The sequence below is a fragment of the Nannospalax galili genome, unplaced genomic scaffold, assembly GCF_000622305.1.
Source record: "Nannospalax galili isolate Female #2095 unplaced genomic scaffold, S.galili_v1.0 scaffold1688, whole genome shotgun sequence".
NCBI lineage: Eukaryota > Metazoa > Chordata > Mammalia > Rodentia > Spalacidae > Nannospalax > Nannospalax galili.
In genome coordinates this window covers 760,671-787,298 of record NW_008358621.1, presented here as the reverse complement: position 1 = coordinate 787,298, position 26,628 = coordinate 760,671, and the positions used below count along the sequence as shown (strand labels likewise).

The 26,628-nt window shown below is 52.0% G+C and overlaps 1 protein-coding gene across 3 annotated transcripts in view; it reads right to left on the bottom strand.

Moving 5' to 3' along the window:
• Positions 1–26,628, bottom strand: part of Pax7 (paired box 7) — a 103,731-nt gene that overhangs the window by 17,418 nt on the left and 59,685 nt on the right. For 2 of the 3 annotated variants that reach the window (XM_008821809.1, XM_008821810.1), the window contains exons 6-7: positions 24,677–24,842; positions 23,341–23,543 (exon numbers count right to left, since the gene is read on the bottom strand). In XM_008821809.1, the coding sequence (XP_008820031.1) occupies positions 23,341–23,543; positions 24,677–24,842 (369 nt within the window). Of the gene's footprint in view, positions 1–6,225; positions 6,250–16,513; positions 16,544–18,141; positions 18,149–23,340; positions 23,544–24,676; positions 24,843–26,628 lie in introns of all 3 variants that reach the window. The other variant, XM_008821811.1, reaches the window with a different exon arrangement.

Genomic DNA, 26,628 nt, shown 5'->3' with positions numbered 1-26,628 from the left:
AGCAGTAATGGACTTCGGGTGCTGACTTGGAACTTCCAAACAAGATTTCCTGTGGTTCTCCCCAGCCCCACCCCTTTAGCAGCCATCACTGCCCCCCCACCTCTCAGGGCAGCCCCCTTCCCTTCAGCTACCCACCGGGGTTCTCCCCATCTGCACAGCGCAGTACCTTGCAGTTTCCAAAGCCTGTCCCCATCAAGTCTAGTACCAACTCTATGAAGCAGGACCCCACTCTGCAGATGAGGAAACTGAGGCTCAGGGACTTGTCTGGAGTTGCCTAGACAGGTAGCAGGATTGGAGTGAGACCCTGAGTTGTGGCTTCTGGCCCTGTGACCTGGCCATGCACTCTGGTCTGCTTTACCAGACAGCTTGGCAACTCAGTATGTATGAGTACTCCATGTGTAAGGTCTGAGTGTGTGTGTATGAAGCACTGGTGTGTGAATGCATGGTTACTGGATGTGTGCATGCAAGAGCACTGTATACCTCTGCACATAGGACTAGCCTACAGAAGATTTTTAAAATATTTTTGTTTATTTTCATTTTATGTGTATGAGTGTATTGCCTCCATGTGTGTGAGTGCACCTGTGTTGTGCACTGCCCACGGAGGTCAGAAGAGGGCATTGAACTGGGGTTAGGGACAGTTGTTAACTGCCATGTGGGTGTTGGGAATTGAATTTGGGTCCTCTGCAAGAGCAGCCAGGTCTAACCACTGAGCCATCTCTCCAGTAGAAGATTTTGTCTGCATGTGGACATACATATGAATATCATGCATCAGCAGACTGTGTGTGCATGTGAAGAAAGCACTGAGTGCATGTTTGCATAGCTGTTAACTGTATGCCTACATGAACATTGTGTTCACGTGTGTGGATATCACTACTGTATTCAGGATTGTGTGTACACAGGGAATATTAGCTGTACCTGTGAGAGTCGTGTGTTTGTGTGCATTTGTGTGCACTTATGTATGTATGGCATTGTGCATCTGTGTGTACACAAATGTACTATTAATGCACACGTGTGAGCACAGCATGTATATGTACACGCATGTATGCTTGGGGTATGTGCTTGTGAGTCTATGTGCCCATTGTTAAGGGCTTGTGTGTGTGTGTGTGTGTGTGTGTGTGTGTGTGTGTGCGTGTGTGTTGCATACATGAGGGAGTGTGTGTCTCATTTGCTCTTCTAGGGACAATCTCACTCTTACTCAGGGCCTCAGCAACTGGGGGGCCCTAGGTAAACACTAATCCTTGCCTGCCATCTCTCACCAGGGTGAGGCCCCTCATCCCATTAGGACTCTTGTCATTCAATGTATAATTCAGCCTCACAGACTGGAAAAGCCTCCTTTTGCAGCCAGTTCTTGCAGTGAAGAGGAAGGGCACTCAAGACAACATTCTGAACCTACAGCAGGAGAGATGCAGGACAGACTTTGGAAGATCCTCCTGGTGTCAGGAAGAGACTTGGGAACACTCTGCTGGGAAAGTCTCAGTAGGCTGGGCCTCAGGAAGGCAGCCTTTGGCCCTCCTGCAGCCTGACCACCTCCCTGCCTCAGGCTGACCTTGACCCTGTATGTACACACAGGACAAACCCACCCACATCCACAGATTCCCTCACATGCAAACACCTCCCCAACACCTGCATGTTTTCCTGTGGCCAGGCACAACAACCCTGCATCTGGCAGGACTTGCCTGGGGACAGACTGGGTACCTGGCACACCGTAGGTGTTCAACATTTATTAAGTGAGCAGATTCAGGAAGGAAGGAAGGAAGGGCTCAATCTCCTCCCCAGCTCAGGCCTGGCACAGGACTGCTTGAATGGAACAATAAGGGGAAGGTCTAGTGGCATGCCTATGTCCCCCCATACTAAAGATTCTACAAGCACCCTTCTCCAGCCCACAGAGCCAGGAAGGCAGGACCTGTGGACAGACTAGCTCCTGCTGGAAGGAATCTATGACATACACACATCCTCAGTAATCTGATGACAAGATGACACCCTCCAAGTATCTATAAACATCTAGATGTCTCTGGGAACTGAGTAGAGATTTTAGCTGTCCCTCCCTGAGCAGATCCTTAGGTTGGCCAAAGTTGGAGGGGACCCCCCCGCAAAGGGCTACAGGCCCCGGTGGGTACTGGGGCTGGTGGGGTATAAAACTGAAAAGTATCTCTGATAGCTCTAGCTTGATAAACAGGACCAGGGGATTAGAGCAACTCTGCTCCAAGCTGTGGCGGAGGGGTTGGGGAAGGAAGGGACCGAGCCGATCGCCAGGAAAGATATGACTATTTAAAGATAATGATTGCATAAATTTAATTAGCACAGTTTCACGCGGCAAATGGCCGTTTTGTAATTAATGTATCTGGCCTTACTAAGCATGAAAGATCCCATCTCCCTCCCCTCCCTTCCCTGCCCCCCCCCCTCCTTTGCTGTCCTAATGAAAGACAGAGAGCAAGTGACAGAAACAGTTTGTCAGTGGCTCCAGGTGTCAGGGGCCTAATTGGTCGAGCTGAAGGGAGAGAAGAGGAGGGGGTCTCAGGCCCCCTGGTGTGTGTGTGTGTCTCTTCCATAATTGTCGGAGATGAGAATGCAGATTGGTGGTGGCAGGGACTGAGTGGTGGCAGGGAGGCCTGCTTAGTGTCTGGACAGACAAGCTGGCACGCATCACAGTACGTTAGGGACCCATGGCCATGATGGCTTAGGCCTGCTGCCTAAGCAGAGGGGTGATTCCCAGCAGCCAGGTGAAAAGATGCACCTGTCCATTTCCTCTTCTAAAACCAACAGGCTCACACTGCTAAACACCTACTGTGTGCAGGGAGCCCTTCCTTCCCACCTACTGTGTGTGGTCAGTCACTGTTTCCCACCACAAGTCAGATGCATGCCAGCTCAAAGACACGTATTTTAATCTTTTTGAAACAGGCTGTTCCTTGCACTATCAGATGCCTCCAAACAATCAGGAGGCTGGGATGCTGTGAAAGGCTTTCTGTGCACACCTCCTGGTCAGATCAAGGATGAGCCAATGTCCATAGGTCACCTTGGACCCAGTGGAATATAGGCCTAAAGAAAAACAGCTGTTTGGAGGCTGGAGAGATGGCTCAGCGGTTAAGAGCATTTGCCGCTTTTGCAGAGGACCAGAGTTTGGTTCCCAGCATCAATGTCAGGTGGCTCACAACCGTCCGTAACTCCAGCTCCAGGGGGTCTAGCCTCTGAGGACACCCCCACACAATCGCACATACTCTCCCCCATGCAAATAATAAAATAAATCTTTTTTAAAAAAAGAAAAAGAAAAAACAGCTGTTCCATTTTAAAGACCAGGAAAATGGGGCTCCAAGAAGAGTTAATAATTTGCCCAGACTGACGCACAATAAGTGGTAGAACTGGGATTTGAACCTCGAAGGTTTAAGTTGAAGCCAATTCTATTTCTAGAATCTACCCGTGGGACTCACTGTGGGGCCAGGCAAGTCCAGCTCCTGCTCCCACCCCACAGAGACTAAGATGTCAGACCAGCTCCAGAGCAAACTCTCCTTAAAATGTAGGCCAGCCACCCATTGAAATACTGTCCCTCCAAGTATTCTTTCTTCTGTGTGTTCTGCACATGTGTGTGTGGAGGCCCAGAGGACAACCTTGGACATATCCCCCCTGACACACACACACTGTAGCCATCCACCTTTTTTATGAGGCATGGTCTCTCACTGGGGTAGAGAGTGAATTGAACTGAACGGTCACACCCAGGATGGTGCACCCACCATCCTGGCCATGTGCACCCACCTTTCTGACAACGGTCCTCTTTCCCACCCTGGATCTCTTGGCTGACACCCCAGCAAGGACAAGCCTTACCTGGTTTTGTCTGTGCCCTAAGCCAGCCTGCCTTGTAGAGCAGGGGGCCCAGACACCCTCTCCAGGACCAAATTCAATTTCAAAGCTTAATGAGTTTGCAGAGGAGCCCGGTGGGCTCTCTGACGCTGCTCCTTGCCGGCTGGGTGGTTCCCAGCCGGGCCACTGAGTACACAGTGGCTGAGCCGGGAGAGCCCTGGGCCCCATCGAAGAGTGGCGGGGGCACTGAGCGAGTGAAAAATGTCAGAGCAAATTGCTCTTGACAGCGTTAATATCTGCACCTCATAGCAATAATTACATGTAAATAAACAGCAAGATCACACTCAGCTGGAGGCAGCTTGGGAGGACAGAGCAGCTAAGGACCAGCTGAGGGCCTATGGTCCTCTGCTGCAGCCATATCCTTCCCTCTTGGTCCCTCTGCTCCCCACACCCCTCAGCCAGCATAGAGCAGGGAGCTGAACACCCCCAGAACTCACACTAAAAAAGGAAGCATTAGAGTCACTACCCCACTTTCCAACCAGCCTTCAGGGTGGATCTGGACCAAGCATCCTCCTAGCCTCTGTGTATCTTATCCGGTCTCCAGGTCTCTGCAGGGGACTGCCTCTGACCTCTACCCTGTGCACCTCTGTGGCTGCCTCCTGGTTTTGACCTCTAAAGAGCTGGCTCTGGTCTGGAGCCTTCCCTGGTATTCCCTGCTTGTATCTGTGACTGTCTTGGTTGCAGGTGACTTCTTCTGCCTCAACGTCTGGTTGGTCATCATGAGCCATATAAAATCACAAGCAACAAAATCATGGTGCAACTTCCAGGAGACTGAGGGTCAACTTGACCGGGTACCAAAATGCTGCAGAACTCATGTGCACTTCAAGGGAAAGCGCACTCAACTGTTTATCAAGGGTGATGGCAAGAGTCCCTTGGAGATGCCTTGTGGGACCTGGAAGACTACTTCTCAGAAACCACCAAGCTAAGGGAGTATCAGGGAACATTCTAGAGTCTCTGGGCAGACATGTGTCTTTCTGCCTTGTTCTATTGGACCAGGCTTTGTTCAATTGGACCAGGACGTCTGCAGGAGCTGAGACTGTCTCTTATGGGAGACAGGATTCCCCGCTTCACAATGGGGCTCTCGGGGGAAGAAGTGGAGACTGGAAGGGAGGGAAGCAGGAGAGAACCACAGGGAGCCACTGTGGCCCAGGCAGGTGTTTTCCTGCAGAGCACAGTGGGCTCAGGTGGCTCATGTGCCTGGATGCAATCCAGGATCCCCTCCCCAGCCCCCCAAGGCCCAGCCCCACCTTGGTTCTCCGCTTGTTCTGTAGTAAGTTCTGGAGTTAAGACTCCCAGCCCTGAGCTAAGGCAGATGGCCCTTCCAGCATCTTAGAAGCCTGAACAGGGCAGAGAACGCAGGCTCCATTCTTCCAGAAACAAATATCTTCTGTGGAGCAGCCCCCACGCCCCGCACCTCCTTGTTTAGCTCAGAGACTAATCCACTTATCAAGGATAAGGCGCCTGTGAATTCTCGTTTGATAAAAGCAGCTACAAAATTAGCAAGAATATGCCCAGGGCATGGACAACTCCACAGCAAACAAACAAGAGGCTGGGGATGGCGCTGAGAGATGTTGTCTGTTTCCATCCTGGGGCATCCTGGGGCGGGAGAGATGCGGCAAGAGATAGAGGCTTGTTGGCTGGGAAAGAGAAGCTGATGGCTTATATGGTATTCAGGAAGGGGTGTGGCAAGTGGCGGGGAGGGGACTATGGGGAGGAACAAGAATGGAGTCCTCACCTTATCCTACACTGAGGCCCCTAGCTCCCACCTGAGCCTGTAACTCCCCCTAACCCCACCCCATGACCCCAGAGCTGGCTACACTTCCAAATACAGCCATTTATAATCAGAGCTATTATTTTCTGACTGTGATTCAGGCCAGGTAGTGTCCTAAGCACTGGAGTGTGTTAACAGTTATTTAATCTTCAGAGCTCCTGGGACACTGGAGGTACAGAGAGGTCAAGTCAGTTGCTCAAGATCACACAGCTGGTAAGTCCTGCTCCTCATTAAATAATAGTCTCCAATTTGACATGACCAGTTTTGGTTTGGTTCGTTGGTTGGTTTGTCCTTGGCTTTGTAAGACAAGGTTTCCCTGTATCCCCAGCTGGCCTGGAACTCCCTATGTAGACCAGACTGGCCTCCATCTCACAGGATGGATTCTCCTGCTTCTGCCTCCTGAGTGCTGGGATTAAAGGCCTGAGCTACCACACCCAGCAATATGACCAGTTTTAACTCCATCCGTGATCCTTAAATCTGACTGCAATCTCCTAGGGCGGCCAGTAAAGACCCCTAATCTTGACTGTACCCCAAGCTATGCAGGGTCCCCTCCACTCCCATTCTATATACCACTTCAGGTTGCTGAAGATTCTGTTTCCAACTCGCTCTTGCAACTGTCAGGTTCCCTCCCGTATCTCAGACAGAGCCAAAGCTGTTCTGTACTCTGTCCATTGGTGGCTTCGTTCTGGGGGCCGTGTGACTGCACAGATGCCTCCAGCAGCCTTGCTGCTTTGTCCCAGTGGGCTCCAGGCACTTTGCTGGTAAAGCCTCCTGACCAGAACAGCAGGACTGTTAACCCCATCACATAGATAGGCTTGAAGGAAGCTGTGCTGAGGTCAACTGAGCTGGACAGGGAGGTCCAGGGGAGGGAGGGACCAGAAGAGGATTCTGAAAGGCCGGCACTCTACGCTGCCCACCCACCCACTGCCAGCTGTGGCTTGGGGAGGAGGACCGGGTCCCAGGGACAGGGGGTGGGGACATTAATCACAGGAAGCACCTGTCAGGGTGGCATCTGGAACTAAAGGAAAACATTTGGTAAAAGGGCAGGACTTCTCACCCCAGGCTCTGGGAGCTCTGGGACCTGCCACTGCCATGCCGGGAAACCGGAGCATCTGGGGTTCAGGTCTGGCAACCCTGGAAAATGTCCCTTCCATGGACATGGATGGGGGAGGGGATGGCTTTACGGGGAGTACAGACAACAGTAGCTCTGGCAGGTCAACCAGGCTAGGGGACAAAGGGACCTGTGCTACTGCTGATCCAGTGGGTGGGGCAGCCCAGCGGCTGAAATTCCAATCTGGGCTCCTCTGGCTGCATAGCTGGGTCTCCTCCCCTCAGAGCCCTCCAGCCCCTCCCTGTGGCTGCCCACCTCCAGGCAGGCTCTTGGCTTCTTCCTCACTAGGGGCTCTCACCCTCCAGTAGCCTTTGTTTGCCACAGCACTCCTGCCTCCCCTGTATCACTCTGCTTGCTCTTCCTGCCTCTGCCGCATCTCTACACCTTACTCTTCATTCTCTTGTTCTGGGTCTTCCTTCTCCTCCTGTCTGTCTCTCTAATATCTCTACCTCTCTCTCTCATCCCTGGCTCTGTAGGTCCCCTTGGACCCACCTTCCTGTTCTCTCCAGCATCTCACAACCTAGCCCTTTGGTTCATCTGTCCATATGTATTATTCTTTGTACCCCTCTGCCCATCACCCCTGCATGCCTCCTGCAGGGCCACTTCCTGAATCAGACTAGTATCTGAGGGCACCAGGGTTGACCCTGATCCAGCTGGTGGTCAGCACAGTTCTGTTAGGGACCTCAGAGTAGAGATGTCCTCAGTTTACCTCCCTCACCCTCTTGCTGTTTCCTCTCAGCCCCTGATGATTGGGGATTTCCTTTTAGGTCTTGTCTTCCCTCCATCCTTTGCTGCCCAAGGTGACACTTTGACTCAAGATTCCTGGTAGGGCTAGGCTGGACAGGCCACCTGGCCAGTGCTTCTTACAGCTTCAGGGCATGGAGTGCTTGGGAATCTCCTAAAAGTTAGTCCAGACCTTGAGCTGCGAGAGTGCAAGTAGCCTATCTGTCTTGCTCAGGTCACCCAGCAAGGAGAGAACTGACCAGAGGTAGACCTGGGTTCCGACACTGTCTCTTCGTGCTGACCTTGGACTTGACTTCTGAGTCTGCAAAATAAGCAGTCTGACTCAGGTTCTCAGTGCTCAGCCAGGACCAAACAGCCAACTGGAGTGAAAATGCTTTGTCAAACTGGATGTGAAGTCACATATCTGTAATCCCAGCACTTGGGAGGCAGAAGAAGGATGATTGCCTCCAGTTTGAGGCCAGCCCAAGCTACATAGTAAGTTTCAGTCCATTCTAGATTATAGGTAAAAACTTTCTCAAAAAAACAAGGCTCAGGATGTAGTTCAGTGGCAGAGCACTTGCCTAGCACGTACAAGGCACTGTGTTCCATCCTCAGGGCAAAAACAAAGCAAAATAAGACCACCACTTTAGTCACTACGCACAGTGAGTATGCTAGACCCAGTTCCCAGTGGATCAAAGCAGCCTCATATGTGGGGACAGCTACTTTACCTCAGAGACCTTGAGAGAGAGTGAAGTTGGCTGGGAATGGGGTAGACATCCTGGGGGCTCAGGAAGGGTGCTGGAGAGTTCTAGGCAGGGAGGGCATTGTCTGTGGTAGGAAAGGGAAGACAGCCCCTTGCAGGAGAGGCTCAGGAACTTCTGCCCTTGGGCACCATGTCTCAATTTCAGCCTGGACATGTCCCCTTTATGATAAGACACTTGCCAGGACCCTCATGGGACCTTAATCCTCTGATGCCGCTGGTCAAAAACTCCTGGTCTGATGAGAGGGTTGCCTTCATTTGGCCTTGGGCTGGCTCTACCCAGGAGTCCTCTGGGCTTGGGGAGCTGAGGTCTGAGCAGCAGCAGAGTGGAAGGACAAAAAGAAAGGGCAGGATGGGTCTTCTGTCCTCTTAGCTGGCACGGTTCACCCATACGGCTGCCTCCGTCTCTGTTTTGGATGTGGGATTTACCAGGCTCTGCTGTTAAAGCAGACATTGCCCCAGCCATAGCCTTAGAAACAGATGGCTATTCAGAAAAGTCCACTGACTAGGTTGAGTCTCTCTGGGTAGCCAAAGTGTGCAGCATCTCTAGGTGTAACGTGAGCTATGGGCTATTTCAGGGCATCTCCCAGCTCTGAGGTGTCTGGAAACAGAGTATTAGTGCAGTTCCAACAGACCCTCCTCAGAGTGACTTTCTTTTTTATTCTTTTAGGGGTAAAGATGTGTATTTGTGTAGGCCTGTGTGTGTGTGTAAGTGCACATGCACGTGTCTGTATATACATGTGGGGACCAGAGATGGCTGTCAGTGTCCTCAGTTGCTCTTTGCATTATTATTATTATTATTATTACTACTACTACTACTACTACTACTACTACTACTACTACTACTACTACTGCTGCTGCTGCTGCTGCTACTACTACTATTCTTTTTGAGACAGGGTTTCCCTGTAGCCCCAGCTGGTCTGAAACTCAATATGCAGACCAGGCTGGCCTCAATCTCACAAAGATCCACCTGCCTCTGCCTCCTGAGTGCTGGGATTAAAAGTGTGCACCACCATGCCCAGCTTTGTCTTATTTTTTGAAACAAGGTCTCTTGCTGAACCAGGAGCTTGCTGGTTCAAGCTAGCCATCTAGAGAGACTTAGGAGACCCCTTGACTGCTTCCCTAGCTCAGGGGTTAAAAGTATGTACCACTATACCCAGCTATTTTTAGGTATGTGCTAGAGATCGAGCTCAGGTCTTCCTGCTTGCACAGTGAGCACCTTACCAACTGTGCTATCTCTTCAGTCTAAGGAGGGTCTTGCTGTGCAGCCTAGCACAAGCAATCCTTCAAGTCACAGCAATCCTCCTGCCTCTGCCTCCCAAGTGCTAGGATTGCAGGCATGCAAAATCATGTCTTGTTCAGAATCCCCCCCCCTTTCTTTTTATCTTTTTGAGACAGGGTCTCTCTGTTGCCCTAGCTGGCCTGGAACTCAATATGTAGACCAGGCTGGCCTTGAACTCACAGAGATCTGCCTGCCTCTACCTCCTGAGTGCTGGGATTAAAGGCATGCACCACCATGCCTGGCAAGCCAGAGTTACTTTATAAAGAAAAGGGGTTACATGCTGATGCATTTGGGGTGTACAGGCACATTGAAGCCAGGGAGGCCTTTGATAGGATCTCCCACTGTACTTGCTAACAGTGCTCTGAAGGTACCAGGCCTCCAACAGGCTGCCTCTGATGGCTAATGCCTTCTTTAAAATCCAGAGTCCCAGGCCCATTGCGGATCTGTCATGGCTGACACAGGGGCAGCCTGGGAGTTGAATTTTAACAGGTACCGCAGATCCTTCTGATGCATGGCTCCGACGGGCTCTGGTGATGAGCTTATCTCTTTAGCCTTAGAAGGACCCACTCTGTTTGCCCCAGTCCAGCACCATGGGTGCTCACTGACTCTCAGGACTGCCCCCTTCCAACCCCAGCTGTCAGAATTCCTGAACTCAATCCTCTTGTTGTGACCTCTGCTTCACCACCTCTCAAATACAAATGCTCTCTCTACCCAACACTGCGGGTGTCCATGTGGGTTCATTACCGGGTTCTGGAGGTTTCTACCATTGGGGCCTCTCCTGACCTCACTGCATAATCTCGCCCCCTGGTCTCCACACCCAACCCCAATTACTAAGGACACGGGACCAATTTTGACTTCAAGACACCTGCCCATCAAACCACCTAGCCCTGACAAAGGTTTGTCCTTTGCTTGGGGGTGACTGAGGCCCACAGTCATCCCTGCTGGTTTAGCCAAGGCATGACCCCCTCTCTGGAAGCTTCTGCCACCAGCCAGCCTGGACCTTGCTTTAGAGAAATATTGAGAAAGTTAGAGCTCAGAACCAATTGCAAGCCCAGCAACAACGGGGTAGGGGAAGTGGTGGGTGCAAAGCTGAGCACCAAGAGTGAGTGAGGTTTTATTGAGGGAGGAGAATGTTCCAGAGAAGGAAGTCAAGTGGCCTTGGCGCAGGGGACCCAATGAAAGAATGAGCCCCCCAATTTGTCAAGGAAGTTCAGCTTCCCAGAAGGGGCGGGGGGGGGGAATGCCTGTCACCAGGGGCGCCTCATCTTCGGTTCGTCTACTAATGCCAGGTCCTCATCCTGGTCCTGGGTCCTGGGAAGGGTGAGGCTGGTCCCAGGAGCCGAGGTGCAGCGGCCCGGCGGCCAGCTAGCTGCTGCTCGGATCGCAGGCCGGGCAGCAGGAATTAAGCAGGCGGGCCGAGCCGAGCGCGTCCTTATCTCGGGGAGACAGTTGTTGGGAATCACTTTGACTGAGTGGTTTTGTCTCCCCGCATTTTCCACTGTCAGGCGGCCTCGGGCCATGGATCAAAGGCGCGGCGGCAACAGCAGCAGCAGTAGCAGCAGAGCGGGTGGGGCGTCCATCCACGCATCCGCCCGCCCCGCCCCCGTCCCCATCCCGGTCCCCTGCTCCCCACCCCCACACCGGGGCTGAGGACCCTGCACACAGCTAGGCCGCAGCCCACCACCACCATCAGTCACAGGGATAGATGCGGGGAGCCAGAGGGATGGTGGAGTCACAAGAGGGGCGGCGGGGGCGGGGGGGCTGCCAAGAAAGAAGGGAAGGGCAGGGAAGAAGGTCTGAACCAAGGAGTGGGGGAAGGCCCTGAAAAGGGGGGAAGCCCCTGTGTGTGGCTGGTGAAATGGGAGGAAGGTAAGATGGGGGGTATGAGGGAGGTGGGGGGTATCCAGGGGGTAGGGCAGAGGGGCTGAGGGAAAATGGGGCTGGGGACAAGGAGGGAAAAGGAAGGGAAAAGAATTAGCAGGCGCCACGTCAAAGGCACACTTCCCAGCAGGTGTGTCTAGAGAAAGTTCTGGGCTGGGGAAGTCAGGAGAGAAAAGTCCCCCAGGAGGAGGAAGGGAGAAGGCTGGCTACCTTCCCTCGAAAGTGCAGAAGAAGGGGCCCCCAGAGGGGATTGGGCCAGGCCAAAGTGCACCTTATGGCGCATAAATTCAAGCTCTAAGCGCCTCCAACCAGCCCCATAGCAAGAGTCTCTGGTGCCTCTTGCCTCCCCCTAGGCAGAGCTTTCCTCCCTGGGTGGCCCAACACCTGTCCCAGTTGTAGAAGGTGTTGGAGGATTGTTCCCAGCTGAAGAGAAGGGCCGAAGGGGGCGGGGGCGCCTTGCCTAGAAGGAGGGGTAAAAGTAAAGAAGATGGGAAATGATCCCACAGAACTGGAAGAAAGCTGTTGGGAAATGGGTTCTCCAAAACGAGGTCTAGCTTGGCCCTGCACTGGCTCTGTAACCTTGGGTCCATCATGGTCCCTGCCAGAGACTCTCAGCCCCTTCTAAGGACAACCACGGAGACTGGCAGGTGTATATGTGTACATCTGGGAACAGATTATTCCTTGCACTCCCTGTAAAGCCCCACTTTACAGACAGAGAAACTGAGGCAGGGAAGAGGCTGCCTGGGATTTCACAGCCATTTCCCTGACCTCTGGTCTTCTGCCTGTGATCTCTCCCTTCCTGCCTCTATACCCTGCTCTCCTGGTATACAGGGCTCTGCAATCAGCTGAGGTCAAAGAGTCCCACTTGGAGCTTTACAAAGACCTCCCTAGAGGGCCAGTGAGATGGTTCAGTGGGTAAAGGAGCTTGTCACCAAGGCTGACAACCTGAGTTTGATTTTTGAGAGTTACATGGCAGGAGAGAACTCCTGTAAGTTTATGCCCTCTGGCCTCCACCGGTGCACTGTTGTGCCTGCATACACACAAAACACTACAATAGAGAACAGAACACCACCTAGCACCACCCTCTTATGACATGCCCTAAGAAGGGCAAGGTCTCTGAGGTGAGGCAGGCAGGGTTCAAGTTAAGGCCCCGTCCCTTGACAGCTTTCCCTAGACAAATTGCTTAAACTGCTCTGCCTTGTAAAAAATAATTCCAGGACCCCCTCCAAAGATGGAATAAAGTGACCCACAAACTGGGCTCAATGCATATCTGGCCTGGGGTAAGCACTCAAAAAAATGTAACCATAATTATTATTATTTAATAGCACTTGTCTGGTAATGCAGGCATTTTCCATACACTGATAAAGTGTGATAAAAGCCTGAGGAGGCACAGCTATCCCACTAGGAAAGGCCACAGGAACACTTCCCAGGGGGACAAATCTATAAAAGAGGAAGTGGGGCTGGGTTCGAGACGATGGTGGGGTGGTAGGGAAGGGGTCCAAGATGGAAGGGGCAGCAGGTAGAGACGGGGAGGGAAGAACATGGCCCTTGGAAGACCCTCAAAGTCACCCCCACCTCTCCTCCCTGGGGTCCTGTGTGGCCTCCCAGCAGCCCCCTCCCACCAGGGACCCCAGGGACAAGCCTTGAGGCTCCCAGTCTGCCTGCAGTATTAATTGCTAATCTCCTTCAATTTCTTTTCCCTATCTGCCAGGACTGTCTCATCCGGAGCCCTCATGCTAATCAGAAAGAAGGGCAAATCTGCTATTTGCATTCTTTCCCACCAAGCCAGGCAGCTCGGGAAGGCTAAACCCTTGGCCTTCTGGGAAGCCCAGCAACCTAGGCTGGGGCCTTGGGAGGGCAGGAAAGAGAAACAGTAGGAATGGGGGGCCCACACTGCTGCAGGGCTATGGAGTGTGACTGCCCTGCTGAGGATGTATACAGAGTCACTTACTCTGACCAGGAAGGAAGGCGCCTGGCTAGCAGTTGGCCCACCTCCTCAGCATGGGTGGGGAAACTGAGGCCCACAGCAGGAAAGCAAGTCAGGATCACACAGTGAGCCTAAAGGTAGAGCTGGGAGAGAAACTCAAATTTGCTGGTGTTTTTCAACCAATGACCAGGTGTGGTAAAATATGTGAGGGCTCTTTCCAGGGAACAGACTCATTCTAATTTTTTGAGATAGGGGCTCATGTATCCCAGGCTGGCCTTGAACTTGTTATACAGCTGAGGATGACTTTGAACCTCATATCCTCTTGCTTCTACCTCCTGAGTGCTGTGATGACAGACATGCACCACCATAACTGGTTTATGTGGTGCTGGGGACAGAACTCAGGGCTTTGTGCATGCTGGGCAAGGCTTCTACCAATTGAGCTACTTAGCCATTTAATTCTAAGGCTGCAGTGAGCGGTGTGGATGAGGAGAGGGAGGCCCACAGAGCTCATATAGCTTGACTGAGGTCACACGGCAAGTAAAGAGTGAAACTAGAATAGAAACCCTGGTCTGCAGACCATGCCACCAAGCCCCTGCCACATTTCAGTGGCTGTCACAGTCTTTGTCACGTGGCCAGTTCATGCGCCTATCCCTCTATTTACCCCAAGCCAATTCTCTTTCCTTCAGGAAGCCTGACCAGGCCTTCCAGCCTCCGAACTTCTGCTTTTCCCATCGAACCAGAAATCACACTAAATTGTCCATAACCAATTCTCCAATGGCTTTTGGGTGTGGTGGGTGGTAGGGAAGAGTGAGGGGGTGCTATCTTCCCCAAAATGCACCTTGTCAGAGCACAGTCTCACAGCCTCCTTTACCCAGAGTACCCAGGGTGTTATGGCCAATGAACTTGATAGAAATCACATGAAGACATTCTAAGTACAGACCAGATGAGCCACTGCTTTAAAGACCTCTTGGGAGTTGACCGCAGCTGGGCCTCATCAGATCTGCAAGGCCTGGGATTGACCAATAGATGCTGATGGCCTACTATGTGCCCGATGCTGGGAGTGACAGGAATCACCAACAGTGTGTGCTGAGCAGCACAGAGATGCCTGGGGGCCACTGAAGTCCTGTGCTCTGTATCTTCATGTAGGATATTTCTCTTTCTGGTTCTCTTGACCCCACGCAGGGGTTGAGGGAGGCATGGCCACACCTTTTGGGGGGGCAGGTAGATGAATGTAGGTGTTTCCCTAGTGAGCTCAACCACAGCTCCCAGGGTCTTATTCTGCCTCTGAGAAAGAAGAGGCTAGCTGGCTCTGCCACTGTCCCTTCAGTGACAGAAAGTCCCCACTGTTGCCCTGCAAGCCGGACCAATCCCTGCATGCATGATCTTCTTTCCCCAGCTAGCTACACAGTTTTCCCATTCTGTTTTAGGGTGACAGTCCTCAGCACCCCCTCCTTGCTCTCTCTGCCCTGGATAAAGGGCCAAAACAGAGACATAAACACAGCTCTGTTTTCACTGGAGGCAGCTGCCCAGTCTCTCCCCAGGGACTGGAGCCTCAGGCCCTGATGGACAAAAGCAGGTGGCTGTGTGAGGGGCTCACTACTGGGCCGATGGGAAATAACTCAGCTTTTCCACGGAGGTGGGTGACCTCTGACAAAGGCGGAGTGGCTAGAGGGCAGGCGCTGGCAAGGTCTGTACCCCCAGGGTAGGGAGGCTCAGAATGCCCCGGACTAAAGCTAGACATCAAGAACATGGGCTCGAACCTCTGCAGTGGCCAATTCCCTGCCAGGACCAACTTGATCAGGAACACCAGGGAATGCCCAGGGTTTGAGGGGGATGCCTAGATGATGGCGTCATATACCCCAGCTGCTCCCCATCAGGCTATAACCTGGGGCTGACAGATGTGGGAGTATTATGGGTACTATGGTATAGTGAAATCCAGTTGGGGAAGAGAAGACATTGAAAAACGGCCTGGGCTTCAGGTTAAAGAAAATCCAGCCATGGACTCCTGGTCCTGTCCACATACCGACCCCCTGACCTGTCCCCACCCACTGCCAACACTGTTGGTCACCATGAGAAATGGGACAAGGAGTGACTCAGTTGGCTTTCCCTAATCCTGGAAAAAGTCATGCAAAGCCTGTGTCCTTAGTCTGAGACATCCCTCATTTCCCTCCTGGCTCATCTCCCCCCGACCCCTGACACTCTGGGGCATAAGGGGTGGCCCCCAAGGTGGTTTCTGCCTGCACATCAGAACCTCTATTCTTCCCAGGTTGGGTCAGCAGAGAACCCAACATTGTTCTAGAAAGGAAACCAATGCAGCCATTTTCCAATTGAAAGGGGTAAGAGGGCCAGGAGAGAAGGGAAGAGGCATGGAAGATGGAGTTTGGACACACAGGGTGTGGAGAATGTGCATTTATGTAGCACCTACTATGTGTACCAGGCACTTTAATCTCCTTTTTTCTTTTGTTTAAGATATTTTATTTATTATTTTTATTTTGTGTATGCACTCACTGCCCGCGTGTAGGTAAGTGCAGCCGTATCGTGCAATGCTTGTGGAGGACAGAAGAGGCCGTCGAATCCCCTGGAACTGGAGTTATGGACAGCCATCAGCTGCCATGTGGGTGCTGGGATTCGAACCCAGGTCTTCTGCAAGAACAGCCAGTGTTCTTAACTGCTGAGCCATCTCCCCAGCCCCTTCAAAACTCCTTTTTTCATAGCCTCTGAGAGGCTCCTCCTTTCAAGTGAGGAAGATGAGGCACAGAGAGGTTAAGCAAGCTGCCCCAGGGTTTCTGGAGCCAGACTACCTTCTCTGAGTAGAGCCTGAGGAAGAGGCCTTCTGAGAAAACAACAGTGCCAAAGGGACTCTGAGGAAGTGACAGGAAGGAAGTGAATGGTAGCAGAAGAGCCTTCCAAGAAGGGAGGCAGGAGAATGGCCGGGCGGGGGGTGCAGAGGAGCTTCTGGCTGGGGTTAAAGCCCCGTGTTCCTACAACCCACTAAGCCGGAGAAATGAATTCCGATCCCTCCAAAACCCAACCTTGGAAAATGTTGGAGAGAAAGGGTCTCCTTTCAGGGGAGCCGGGATCCTCCACACCTCCTCCTGATGCCCCGGTAATGCCAGGATGTCCCCAATCTGCTTTGAGGAATGGAGGGATTAAGAATAATAAAAAATTGCAATAAAATATGTGTGAAGGAGGGGGTAATTGTGGACAAACGCAGCATTCAAATTCATTTTTCAGCCCTTTTACAGACCATTTCAATCTTATTTTCTGCTTGTTAATGAGATCTTGTTGCCTGGGCTAGGCAAAACCTTCCAATATCAGGGCGTAATTGCGCGTAATTTTCTCTCCTACCAGTGATTTGCATCAGGTTTTTAAAAAATTCTGGGCTATTTAACACCCCATGATCCCCCTTCCCCCTCCCCATCTTCCTTCCTACAAGTCTCTCCCTCCCTCCTCCTTCCTTGTCCCTGGTCCAGCAAGACTCATTTTAAATGCTTATTAGAAACGCGTTGTCACCAATAAAGGGGTGGGACGAAGAGGAAGTCTGAGGAGAAGGGGGCTGTGAGTCTCCTGTGCCCACCCTGTGCAGGTGGAACTCAGTTCCCAAGAGCCAACAGACTATCTTGCTTTGGGCCAATTGTGGGTCAGGGATGGTGGGTTTCAGGAATCAAATACATCTCAGTTTTAGAACTCTAATTCCACCATTCAGTGGCTCTGTGGCCTTCATCAAGTTACTTAACCTCTCTGAGCTGAGCATGTCTCCCTAAGGGTAGATGGAGCTGTGGGCTTGAATGACCTCAGACAGGCCAGACGCTCCCATGGGCTCTGGTACCAGGGGCTTGTCCTTGCTGCTTTGTCTCCCCTGGAGCCCTCAGATGATGAATGAGGACAGAACTGGGCATCTGCCACTGAGATGCGCCCAGGAGACAGCATTCTCCAACAACCTCTCATATCTGGAGCACTACTCCTGCCTGTCTCAAGAGGAAGGGGAAGCGTGTTTTGTATGGATGCAGACTCTGAACCTGGATCTGCCATTTGCAGTCTGTGGCCTTGGACCTCAGCTTTTTTACATGGACCACCAAGCCAACATTGTGGGGCAGATACAACACATCAGCAGGGAGGGTTCTATAGGCAGTTTGTCCTAGCTCTGCCACTTCCTAGAACCTGCCAGAGACTGGGATAGTACGTTGCTCCATGAATATTCATTGGATGGATAAATGGGAGGATGATATGTAGATAGATGGATGGATGGATAGATGGATAAATAAGGAGATGGATGGATGGATCAGTGAGTGGATGATGGATAGTGGATAAATGGGTAGATGGATGGGAGGATGGATGAGAGGATGGATGGATGGGTGGGTAGAAGGATGGATGGATGATGGGTGGGTGGATGGACTGATGGGCAGGAGGATGAATGAATAAACAGGAGGATGGATGGATGGGTGGATAGATGAGTAGATGGATGAATGGATGGATGGATGGGAGGATGGATGGATGGGTGGGTGGGTAGATGGGTGGATGCATGGATGATGGATGAGTGAGTGGATGGGTAAATGGATGGATGGATGAATGGGTGTGTGGGTGGATGGATGAATGGATTGGATGGGTGGGAGGACAGATGGATGGATGGCCCTGGACCAAGCAGCTTCCCCATCTGCAAAATGGGGGTTAAAAGGCAGCTGCCAGGGTTCTAGGGATAGAAGCAGTGCCACAGTTTGCCCCATCTATGCCTGACCTGTGATCAGCATTCTGTGTTAATAGTCTCCTTAATTATTGTTTTTTGAGATAGGGTCTCCCTGTAGCCCCAGCTGGCCTGGATCTCACAGAGATCCACCTTGCCTCTGACTGTGCCTTCAGAGTTCTTAATTAATATTGATCTATTAATGTATTTACTGCTAGGTGTCAAACCCAGGGCATAGTGCAGGGTAAGCAGTGCTTTGCCCCAGCTTGTCACCATAACTATTACAGGCACAGGAGGAACAGAAAGAGAAAATACCAAGAAGAGGAAAAGGGCAAGAAAGCTTGGTTTGCTGAGGTCTTGGTCACGTGATTAACAGCCCACCTAGAGACTCATTTGCCTGGTTGGGGGCTTTAAATATGTAACTCCCCCCATTTTTTGAGGCAGGGTCTCCCTGTAGCCCCAGCTGTCCTGGAACTCACTGTGTAGACCAGGCTGGCCTCGAACTCACAAAGATCCACCTGCCTCTGCTTCCCCAGTGCTGGGATTAAAGGCGTGTGGGCTCTATCTTGTGAAGTCTGAGAGGGACAAAGGGACGTGAAGAGCAAGCACTAGCTACCATGGTGGCAACCCTGTCCCCTTCTGTGACACAGTAGTAGGAACCCTGGAATCAGGGCCTATAGTGTGCCTTAGGCTGACTCTTGGGACCCTGAATCTCAGGGTCTCAGTTTCCACTTCCATCTCTGGCAGAGTTCGTAGCTATCAAAGAACAGGAAGACTCAAACACACCAGGGAATGAGCCCCTCTGCCCCCACATCACGAGACTCAGCCCCTGAAGAGTGTCCAGCACAGGGGCCCTGAACTCTGCTCCTGACCCTTTGCTTGGGTTCTGAGGTGGATAAGTATGGCGGTTTCTCAGCTTCCTAGTAGCTGTCTCCACCTCCCACTAGAACCTCGACAAGGGAGGGCTGTGCTCTGGCCATCACACCAGGGCACCTGGGACTAGGACTGTCTCTGCCATGCTACTTCCTAAGGCCAGGGCTCTGTTTTATAATTAGACTGGGACTCCTTCATCAGACTGGAATCCTCCTTGTTCTCCAGTTCCTGTGCTCTTCCTGACATCCAAATCAGAAGATTGACTTTGCAAAGAATTCCCTCCTTTCTTTCCTCCCTTCCTTCTCCCTCCTGTCCTTTCTTCTTTCCTACTGTCAAGGCCCTCTTTCCTTCCTGCCTGCCTGTCTCTCTTTAGACACTGTCTCTTGTAGCCCAGGATGGCGTTGAATTCACTAAGTAGCCAAGGATGACCTTGAGCTCCTGATCCTCCTGTAGCCCTAGCTGGTCTGGAGCTCACTATGTAGACCAGGCTGGTCTAGAACTCACAGAGATCTGCCTGTCTCTTCCTCCTAAATGCTGGGATTAAAAGGGTGTGCCACCATGCCAGGTCGGTGTGCTTCTAAGAGCTATTTTCTAAGTAACTGACCCTGGGCCAGGAGCAAGTCCTAACCCTAGGACAGACATCAGAAGTGAGGTCCCTGGAGGGCTTCCCTCAGAACTCAGGGCAAAAGCCAGGGGGTCTTGCTCTGAGTGCTTAGTGTCTGGTACTATAAGGTGGGGTCTGTGTGTGAAGGGCTTTGAGGGAACCAAGCCTCGGGGAAGGTTCCTGCCCATCTGATTCAGCTCTGCCAGTGGTTTCAACCCATAGTCCTTGGCCTATTTCCACATTTACAACATGGTTCAAAGGAACTTTTCCCACCTCACTGGGCCAGTGTGGGCCGTTTCTACAAGGCAGGATGGTGAGCAGTTAAGATCTGGAATTCTCTAAGGGTTTGAACCCTGATTTTACTCCATACATGGGTTAAAATAGGAATAACAATCAGAGCAGGGTCTGAGGTCACAGGCCTGCAGGAAGTGCCCCTGTCCTGTCTTGGAGTCACCATGGTCCTGGGTTTTATTAGGCTTGCTGCTCTGCTGCGCTGATGTGTCCAGAGCTGGGGTCCCTTGTGCCTTCACTGATCTGTCCCAAGTGCAGGGGCATGGCCTGGGGCACAGCCTGCACTCAGTGCATCTGTCCTCTTAGATGCCCTTCTAGAGTGGGGCACCTTACAGAACTGCAAGAACAAATGACTTTCTGTGGATTTGGCTGGACCTCTCCAGGGAGTCCCTGAGGTTGGAGACACCCACTTCCAGGACTGGGTGGAGACAAGGATCCCTGGTCAATGCATGCGATGAGGTCTGCTTTCCCACAAACAGCCACAGGCCACCAGCAAGATGAGCATGCCTGTCCCAGATCTGACTAGAAGCTTCAAGAGCCCCCACCCCAACACCATACTACACACACACACACACACACACACACACACACACACACCACATACAAAACACCACACACACACCATATACACACACCACATACATACACACACTACACCACACACACACACATACCACACACATATACAATACCACATACACACCAGACACCATACACATACCACACACACACTACACATCACACACATACATATACCATACCCACACCACACATACCACACCCCTACACCACACACCTACATACTACATATACATACCACATCACACACATATCACACATCCATACATACACACCATACAAACATACCACATTCCACACGCGCGCGCGCCCACATGCACCACCTGCCTGCCCATGCCCCTTCCCTGAGGGGTAGCCCCTCCCTTGCAGCTGTTCTCCTGGTGTCCCCTCTGCCCCTGTCAGACCTTCCATCTGTCTTCACACCTTTGGTGGGAACCTGAGGGGGGGGGGGGCTCAGAGGCAGCCAATCCATCATGTCCTCCAAGCCTCTCAGTCCAGGGACCAGGATGGATGGAATGGACTGCTGGGGATGGAAGCCAACCCTGGGGGCTCTGGTTTCTAGTTTGCATTTCATTTCACGGGGGTCTCTTGGACAGGGGCCTATGGATCCAACTCGGGAACTTCCAGCAGGGATAGGAAACAGGACTTCCGGCCCCCAGGGGATATCTCCCCCGTGGTAGGTTGGTTTCCCCACCCCCACCTTCCCTTCTCACCTTTAACTCCATCCCTGATCTCTACCCCTGAGCCCCACCTGGGAGCCAGGAACCCTTTGTTCCCCTGTACCAGTTCTGGAAGTTTAGCCTAGGCTGGCTAGTTAGCACTGGCATCACTAACACAGTTCATGACCTTGAACCCCAAAGACGCTAACACCACTTGGGGTGCCAGTGAGAGAGTTGGGAGGCCTTGTGAGGGTCAATGTGAGGATGGCAAGTCCTGCCAAATTGGTGGAACCATCCCCAGAGGCCTGCACATCCGCTTCAGGGCTGTATATGTAGCTGTTCACCCTTACCCAGTACATTCAGTCCTCACCAGCCATAGGGTGAGCACCATACCCATCTCATGCATGAGACAAACCTAGGCACAGATGGGGGGACCAACCTGCTCTAGGTCTTCCCACCAGGAAATGATGGTACTGAAATGCGGGGGCTCCTCATCTACGGAAATGAACAGAGGCAAACAGGAAGCAGCACAGACCCTGACAGCTCACTGGCAACGGGTCACGCCAGAGCTTGTCTTGTTCTCTGTGTGCAGGCAAGATAGCATTTTAGGCTTTGCTGGCCCTGTGGCCTCTTCTGAAACCCTGTCTTCAATCTCCTCACAAAAGCAGTCAGTCATAAAGCAAGGGACAAGCTGTCTTCCAATAAAACTTTATTTACACAAGCAGGTAGCTGGGTGATGTGGCCTGCAGCAAGTAGCTTGCTACCTCCTTTGACTTTCTTTTTTTCTTCCTTTCTCTCTCTCTCTCTCTCTCTCTCTCTCTCTCTCTCTCTCTCTCTCTCTCCCTCCTCTCTCCCTCCCTCCCTTTCATGTGTGTACGTGCACGTATGTGCAGAGGCCAAAAGCTGCTATTTGCTATAGTTCTCATTCACTCTCCAGCTTTACTTCCTGAGACAGTGTCTCTTTCTAAACCTGGAGCTCACCAATTCAGCTAGGCTGGTTAGCCTGTGAGCACCAGGGATCCTTCTGAAAGTACCTCCCCAGCCCTGGGATTCCAGATATGTGTCACTACCACATCTGTGCTGGGGATTTGAACTCAGGTCCTCATGTTTGCATGGTAAATATTCTCCCAACTGAACCACGTCCCACCCCTTTGACTGTTTTCTTTCTTTAGATAACAGGTTTGCCATATTATTAAGATACTGTCCAGATAATAGAAGACCAAGAAAACCAGTGTTTTCTCAGTCCCTATTTTGTGCCAGGCTGTGCTAGAGACTTTGACCTGTCAGCACAATGAACAGACCAAGTACTTCTCAGTAGGTTGTTAGGAGCAGACCCTGTTAGTGGGGAAGGTTGAGGCTCCCGGATGTACACGGGCCCCAGAATAGCAGAACTAGGCTCTAAACCTCCCTGAAGCCTGGATGTTCTCCCCCACACCACAGCTGTTCAGGTCAATTTGCTCCCCACCTCAAGTCTATCTTCTACAGACAGGGGTGGGGCTCAGCAGGTGGGAGGCAGAGTAAACCCAGTCTCCTTTTAACCCCTTCCCTCAGGGGGATTTGGGAGCCTGTTATAGCTGAACAAAAAGAATCCAAGCTCCTCAAAACCACTCAAACACCAAACATCAGGTCTGTTCACCAAACCCACCAGGAACTGCTCCAGGGTTATTTAACGCCTACCTTCCTCCAAAGCAAGCTCCATGGCTTCTAAAATCACTATCAGGCCATGGGTGACTGGGCTGCTTGTGAGTTTCTACGCCCCAATGCAAGAAGTCTTGATCTAGAACCTTATCAGTAATTCTCTCCACCAATAAGAGATCCCTGCCTTGCCCAGCCAAGGGTCACTCCTGGTGAAAGGCAGGACACAGAGCACAGGATGGATCTAGGAAGGATCCTTGGTTCTAGATCCAAACCCCAGAGCAAGCCTTCCCCTGTGCATTGTCAGAATGTGCCTGGTATATGTGACTGGACACTATGGGCCAGAGGGCCAGCTATCAAGCTCTGAGCGGCTGTAGGACTCAGAGCATGTCTTAATTACAATCGTTGCCTCTTTGGGTGGAAACACAAGTCATTCTCCCAGCTCCAGGTCTGCAACTGGAAGATCAGCCCAGGATCCATGATCACAGACACTGACAAGAGAGGACAGGTACACCACTTCCTACTCAAACATTCTGGATCCCCAGTGACCTGTGGCTTCCAGAGACCATTAGAACTCTGAGTGAAATACCATTGTCCCCTCTGAAGAGAGCCAGCCTGGGTTACTTAGACCCTCTGGGTTACTCAGATCCCCTCTGGCTGGGCTAGCAACAGTCTGGCCATGGGACCCCAGGTAGAGCAGAGTTTACCTACCTGAGGAGACAGACCGTTGCTGACGGGGTTCATGTGGTTGGAGGGGGCCCCAGGGTTCATGAAGGTGTCAGAGTAGCTGGAGAAGCCGTGACGGGCCCCATAAGCAGAACTGGTGTCGGCAGCTGCAGCGGCTGCAGCCAAACCACCTTGGTGCATGGTTGATGGAGGTAGGGGCTGGGGCCGATGTACCGTGCTGCCCCCATCTGAGAAGAAACCCAGAGAGGCCTTGAGCAAGAAGCAAAAGCAGCCATAGACCTCCTCCACCCAGTCTTGTCCCCTGGAGGGGAGGGACTAGCCTCTCAGGTGACTTGGGATGGGATAAGCTGGCTCCCAGCAGTCAACCTCGAGGCAACTTGCACATGGGTGTTAGGTGCTTGGTGTTAGGTACACAGTATATGTTCAATAAATACTTTGCTGAGACTTGTTATCTACCCAAACTGTTACTACCTTGTGAGCACTGGCTGCCTATCAGGTGTTTCTATTCATGCTGGGGAAGGGGATGAAGCAAGAGGGAGTTCTAGTTTAGAGAGGGGAAAACTGAGGCTCGGCAGGGCTGTGCTACATATGGTTTGTGAGAGTCAGGGCCAATAAGTGAGCCTTGTTCAGAGTGAGCAGAGCGAGGCGATTTCTCTTCCCAGATTGCTGATCTGCTTGCTGCCTGTGCCCTTCTATACAGCCTGCTGGGCTAGGATCCTGCCTTCCTCAACAATGACTCAGTTTCTTACTGAAAATCATGGGTGGAGCTCTCTTGCTTCTTGGCCTCCAGGATGCCTGAGTACCAGACTTTGCTGACAGCAGATGTTAAGCCTGGCATCATTGCACACGCCTTTAATCCAAGCGCTTAGGAGGCAGAGGCAGGCAGATCTCTGTGAGGTCAAGGCCAGCCTGGTCTACATGGTGAGCTCCAGACAAGCTGGGATTACTTGTGGGCTGGGGTAGAGGCGGGGTGCTCAGGAAAACCTTCACTTCACTACCTGAGGTCCCTCAGATCTCCTGGGCCTTCCTACCTCTGCCTTCCTCCCTCGGTCTTCCCCTTGGCTGAAGCTGAAATCTTAAAAGCCACTGGAAAAACAGGGCCCAAGGGATCTTCCTTCCTTGACGGGTCTCAGGGGTCTGAGCCTGACCAGTAAAGACCAGAGTGAGGGGAAGGAGGAGGTTGCTTCTTTAGCCCTGAGTGACCATCACTCTCAAGGGCAGGACCATAATAGGACTCCATCTTTTCTATCTTAACCCATCCTCCCACAGAAATAGACAAATAGTCAAACAAAAGGTTAACTTTTCTAAGAGAAAGGAAAGGCAGACACATGGGGGAGGGACAGGGGCCACAGACACTCACCTTGGGAGATAGTGGTAGTGGGATAGGTGGAGTCCGGCAGCTGGTAGGGTGGCAGTGTGGGCATGCCAGTGGGGGGGAAGCCTCCAGGTAGAAGGTGGTTGAAAGCAGCCAGCTGGTTGGCTCCTGCCTGCTTGCGCCAGCGGGCACGGCGGTTACTGAACCAGACCTGAGGGGGAAGAAGAGGCTCAGTCTGGCTCCTGGGAGAGCTGAAGCACCGACATTGGGGGTCCTGTAGCCAGCAGCTTCCAGCTGGTCAGTGTCCATCTTCAGGACATGGAGCCCACTGTTGTGAGACCTTGGACAGCTGGAGAGGGGGTGCTTCAGATCCTCTTATAGCCATCCAGGGAGGGGTTCTTAGCATGACCCCTGCTTTACAGGGGAGGAAATTGAGAACTAGAGAAAGGAGGTAACTTGGCCACAGGATAGGGTGACTGGAGGCCAAGGAAGCCTATTAAGACTCTCAGTCCAGTCTTCCTATAGCAAGTGCTCCAGCCCAGGGCTCCAGGGCCCACCTGTGCTCCGAGCCTCCCTCCTCCTCTAGGAAGCCCTCCAGGAAGAGGCCACACATGCAGTACCTCCTGAGTGAGGCCACCCTTGGACCCATATGTGCCAACTGACTCTTTAGTTCTCAACCTGGAAGCTGAGACCCAGCTCTGCTTACAAAGCTCTGGCCCTGTTGGAATAGGACAATAGGACAGGTATAGGTACACACATACATGCATACACACGTGCACATCAACACACATGTGCATGCACACACAGACACAAGTATACAGAACACACACACACACACACGCACACACGCACGCATGCACACTTTCATCTCCAGCTTTGAGCAATGTTGTTCTTTCCCTCTCACCAGAAAGGTTCTCCTAGGCTGACACCCTCATGCTACTTCTAAGGTGGGACAGGTGGGTCCTGCTTTCTCCAGAGAGTGTCACCCCGAGTCCTTCCTCACATGAACCACCATTCTATGTATGTGCCCCTGGCTAAGTGGCTCTCCATCTCTCCCAATGTTCTGGGCCTCCAGGGCAAAGACCCTGCATTAATTGTTCCCTACAGGGTATTCCATAGGTGCTCAAAAAATGCTGAAGGAATTTAGAAAGGAATAGGGAACACAGGGAGGTTCTGATATGTCTTTGCTGGAACCACAGGGCCCAGCTGGAACCCCTTGTAGGGGTGAAGACTCTTAACCCGCCCTGGCACCAGGTCACTCACGACCCCGAACCTCAAGATCACATCTGCCAAGATTGGGGAGTCAGGCAGCTAGAGGGGCGGGGAGAGAACGTGCTTAGAAGTTCGAGATGACACTGGTCTTTTCTCTATCCTTCCCGGGACAAAGCCAATTGGCTTCCTAAACCTCAAGAGCTGCTCTGATTCATGGCTGTTTTCAGAACAAAGACACCAAGCAGTCAGGCTAGGAATGACATCCGGTGGAAAGGTGATTGAGGAAGACTTCTGACACACACACAAGCACACACACCTATACACACGCACACACACACGCAACAGAAGTAACATCAACCTGCTCCAAATAAAATCAGTCGCAGCTTCTCCTTACTTCCTTAGGTACCGAGAACACCTCTACAGGGCCCTGAACTTGGTAGGGGGTCCTGGGCTGGGAGGGTCCCACCAGCCAGGCTGAGACCACTGGTAACCTGCAGGAAGGGGGGGCACCTGTGAGCACTGTCTCCTGGCTCCCAGCCTCCTGGGTAGGTGAGGACCCCGTAGATGAGCCAGTTGGACAGAGGGGGAATTATACAACTTTGAACTCAGGTGATGAGGAAGGTTCTCCACCCCAGTCTCTTCCTGAGAGAAACCATCCTGGTCTTGGTGTTAATGTGCCCTCAGTCCTTTGGAACACAGGGAGGGGACTTTGCACCTGATGTTTATCAAGACTTAAGTCATGCTGTTCTTTCTTATGTGTGCATGGTTTCTACAACTCCTTTATG